The sequence below is a fragment of the Fulmarus glacialis genome, unplaced genomic scaffold (assembly GCF_000690835.1).
Source record: "Fulmarus glacialis isolate BGI_N327 unplaced genomic scaffold, ASM69083v1 scaffold26605, whole genome shotgun sequence".
In the NCBI taxonomy this organism is placed as follows: domain Eukaryota; kingdom Metazoa; phylum Chordata; class Aves; order Procellariiformes; family Procellariidae; genus Fulmarus; species Fulmarus glacialis.
The window spans coordinates 2,756-5,847 of NW_009212716.1; the positions used below are offsets into that span (position 1 = coordinate 2,756).

At 56.7% G+C, this 3,092-nt stretch overlaps 1 protein-coding gene across 1 annotated transcript; it reads left to right on the plus strand.

Moving 5' to 3' along the window:
• The first annotated feature begins 266 nt into the window (after nt 1-266).
• On the plus strand, nt 267-2,303 carry VRTN (vertebrae development associated). The gene has a single exon (XM_009577978.1). It carries the CDS (start codon nt 267-269, stop codon nt 2,301-2,303), a length of 2,037 nt encoding a protein of 678 aa, XP_009576273.1.
• Nucleotides 2,304-3,092: the final 789 nt, after the last annotated feature.

The window sequence follows — 3,092 nt, forward strand, 5'->3', positions numbered from 1 at the left end:
GGCTGTGTGCCATGTGTGTTGCCCACAGGAGGTCACTGGAGAGCAAGCTGAGCCCATGTCCCTGTCCCAGGTCTGCCTGTGGGGACCCAGGCTTCCTCCTTTGTCCTTGGGAGCGTGGGTGGACAGGTGAGCAGTGGCCTTTCCTCTACCCTCTTCCCCATCCTGTCCTTTGGGGAAGAGCTGGACCTGGAGGCCAGGCCCCTGGCAGTCTGGAGCGTGCACTGCCTTCATCTCTAGTGACTTCTTTTTTTTTGCCATCCTTCAGGATGATCCAGCGGCACCAGCTGGTGCAGTCTGTGCTGCAGGAGCTGCAGGAAGCCACCGAATGCTTTGGTCTGGAGGGCCTCACCAGTGCTGCACTGGAGGCGGAGAGGACCCTGTCATCTTTCTCCCTGCCTGGCTATTGTGGAAGGCAGTTCCAAGAGGAGCTGGAGGTTGACCGGGTAGCCAGGAGCCTCTATCCTGAGGATGCCCCAAGTAACATGCTGCCTCTGGTTTGCAAAGGTGAGGGGAACCGCCTCTTTGAGGCCGCCAGCGTGCTGCTCTGGGGCAACCCCAGCCTCAGCCTGGAGCTGCAGGTGCGTACAGTGGTGGAGATGCTGCTGCACAAGCAATACTACTTGAATGGCATGATTGACTCCAAGGTGATGCTGCAGGCTGCCCGCTACTCCCTCTGCACTGAGGAGACCCCAGAGATGACCAGCCTCCCCATGGCTATCCTGGAGGCCATCTTTGATGCTGATATCAAAGCTACCTGTTTTCCTGGCACCTTTGCCAACATGTGGCACGTCTATGCTCTTGCCTCAGTACTGCAGTGTAACATCTACTCCATCTACCCCATGAGCAACTTGAAGATCCGGCCCTATTTTAACCGGCTCATCCGGCCCAGGAAGTGTGGCCCGCGAACCTCCACGCTCCACATCATGTGGTCAGGGCAGCAGCTCTCCCGGCAGGTCTTCAAAGCGCAGTACTTTGTGGCTGTGGTTGGCCTGGAGGAGCTAGAACCCACAATGCCTCCACCTGAGCCTCCTGTCCAGCCCGTGAAGACCCTTGAGCTGCTGAACAGTGACCCCCAGCTGACCTACTCCAACCTGCGTGACCGTTACAGCATTACCAAAAGCACCTTCTACCGCTGGAAGCGCCAGTCTCGTGAACACCGGCAAAAAGCAGCTGCCAGGTTTGCAGCTAAACACTTCCTCCAGTCCTGCTTTCAGGAGGGCAATATAATCCCCCTCCAGCACTTCCGGCAAATGTTTCCAGAAATCTCCCGATCCACGTACTACGCCTGGAAGCATGAGATGCAGAGCATGGTCAATGGTGATGCCTCTGCTCTGGCTGAGGCCCACAGGTTGCAGGAGCTTCACAGGGATGTCCCAAAAAAGGCTGATGTGGATGAGCCAGCAAATTCAGGGGGGAGCTTAAGATCCCCAAGTCCTTCCCTAGACCCCATCCAAGCAGGAATCTTCATGCAAGGAGCCAAATCCTACCTGGAGAAATGCATTTCCATGAACACTCTGGTGCCTTACAGGTGCTTCAAGCGCAGCTTCCCTGGCATCTCCAGATCCACTTACTACAACTGGAGAAGAAAAGCAATCAAGGAGAACCCCAACTTCAAACCTCCCCAGTCTGCCTTGGATAACCAGAAACCTCTAGTGATAGGAAAGCCGTTCCTGCAGTTGAAGCCAAGCAGCGTGCCTGCTAGGAAGAGGCTGAACAGAGACCGGCCGGCACCCAGGAGTCTCCTGCAGCTCAAGCCCTCTCTGTGCTGGAGAAAGCAGCTGCGAGATGTGGCTAGAAGGCAGGTCCAGCAGTGGCGGCTGCCATTCTTGCCATTCGGCAAGTACCGCCTGCGCTACCCATCTCTCTCCTCCACAGCCTACTGGTTTTGGAAGGGCAGTGGCCAGGCCCTCGGGCAGCATCACCTGCCTTGGACCAGCTCTGGCCAGCCATTGAACCGGGTGGCTTCCCTGGTGCCTCCGAGAGCGGAGCCAGGCCTCAAGCCCCAGTGCTGCATGGAGATAGCTACCAAGCACCTAGATAAGCCAGCATCGGCCACGCCATACAACACCACCGTTTCAGGCTATGCCATGTCAGAGAGAGCCAACAGCCGGATGTTCGTGATGGATGTGATTGCCACTGCCCAGTTCAAGGCACAGGCCAAGCTGTTCTTGCAGCAGCGCTTCGAGTCGAAGACCTTCCCCACCTACAAGGAGTTCAGTGCCCGCTTCCCACTCACAGCCCGTTCCACCTATTACATGTGGAAGCGTGCCCTGCACGATGGGCTGACGCTCGTGGATGCCTGAGCGCTGGTTGCCAGCTGGCTTGGCTCCTCTGCTGACGTGCCCTTTGGCTCTCTGGTGGGGTGCCCGGGCTGGGGCCCGACTCGTAACTTTTGTTCCAGTTTGGTTTTGTTTTGTCCTAGTCTCTGGCTTTCTTTTCTGTGTGGTTCAATCAGGTATGGGAGCATCCTCGCAGTGCCCATTCCTGGAGACGGGAAGAGTGGAAGGAGAAGGTACTGAGGTTCCCCAAAGGAGAGGGGCCAGGGGGTTGTCCCCTCTTTGTGCTCAGAGAGTGAGCAAGGGAGGCAGTACTGTGCCAGTGTCACGGGATGCTGCCAGGCCTCTTGAGATGGAGGATGTGAAGGTCTCTCTGCCCCAGGCACTTGCTTGAATGAGTAATGTGTATGTGCAGGACGAGCATGGAGGTGCCCAGCATCCCCTCGGTGAGCAGAGCAGCACTGGCTCAGCTGCGGGTGAGGAGGGGCTTGGGGAGTGCTCAGCTCTACAGGAGGAGCATCTTTGATCTGGGTTCTTCCCAGCTAAGGAGAACAAAAGCCTCACTGGGGTCAGCACCAATGCCACCTTGGCTTTCTGGCTCTTAATACTTGCCTCTGGCTGCCCTGATCTTCCCTAGAGGGAGCAGAGGCTGGTAGAGGAAAGGACTTGTTTGTGTTCCCACTGTAGTCTGTCTGCTGAGAAGGCTAAACTAGGAGCCAGTGTCCTTTGCAGGCTCTGGAGAAGCTGTCCCTGACCTTTCCGGTCTTGTAGCAATAACCTTTCACACAATCCTTTACTCTTAACAGCTGGCAGCTG

Bases quoted from the DNA above. Each gene is read 5' to 3' on its own strand.
- VRTN (XM_009577978.1), top strand. From the start codon at position 267: ATGATCCAGCGGCACCAGCTGGTGCAGTCTGTGCTGCAGGAGCTGCAG.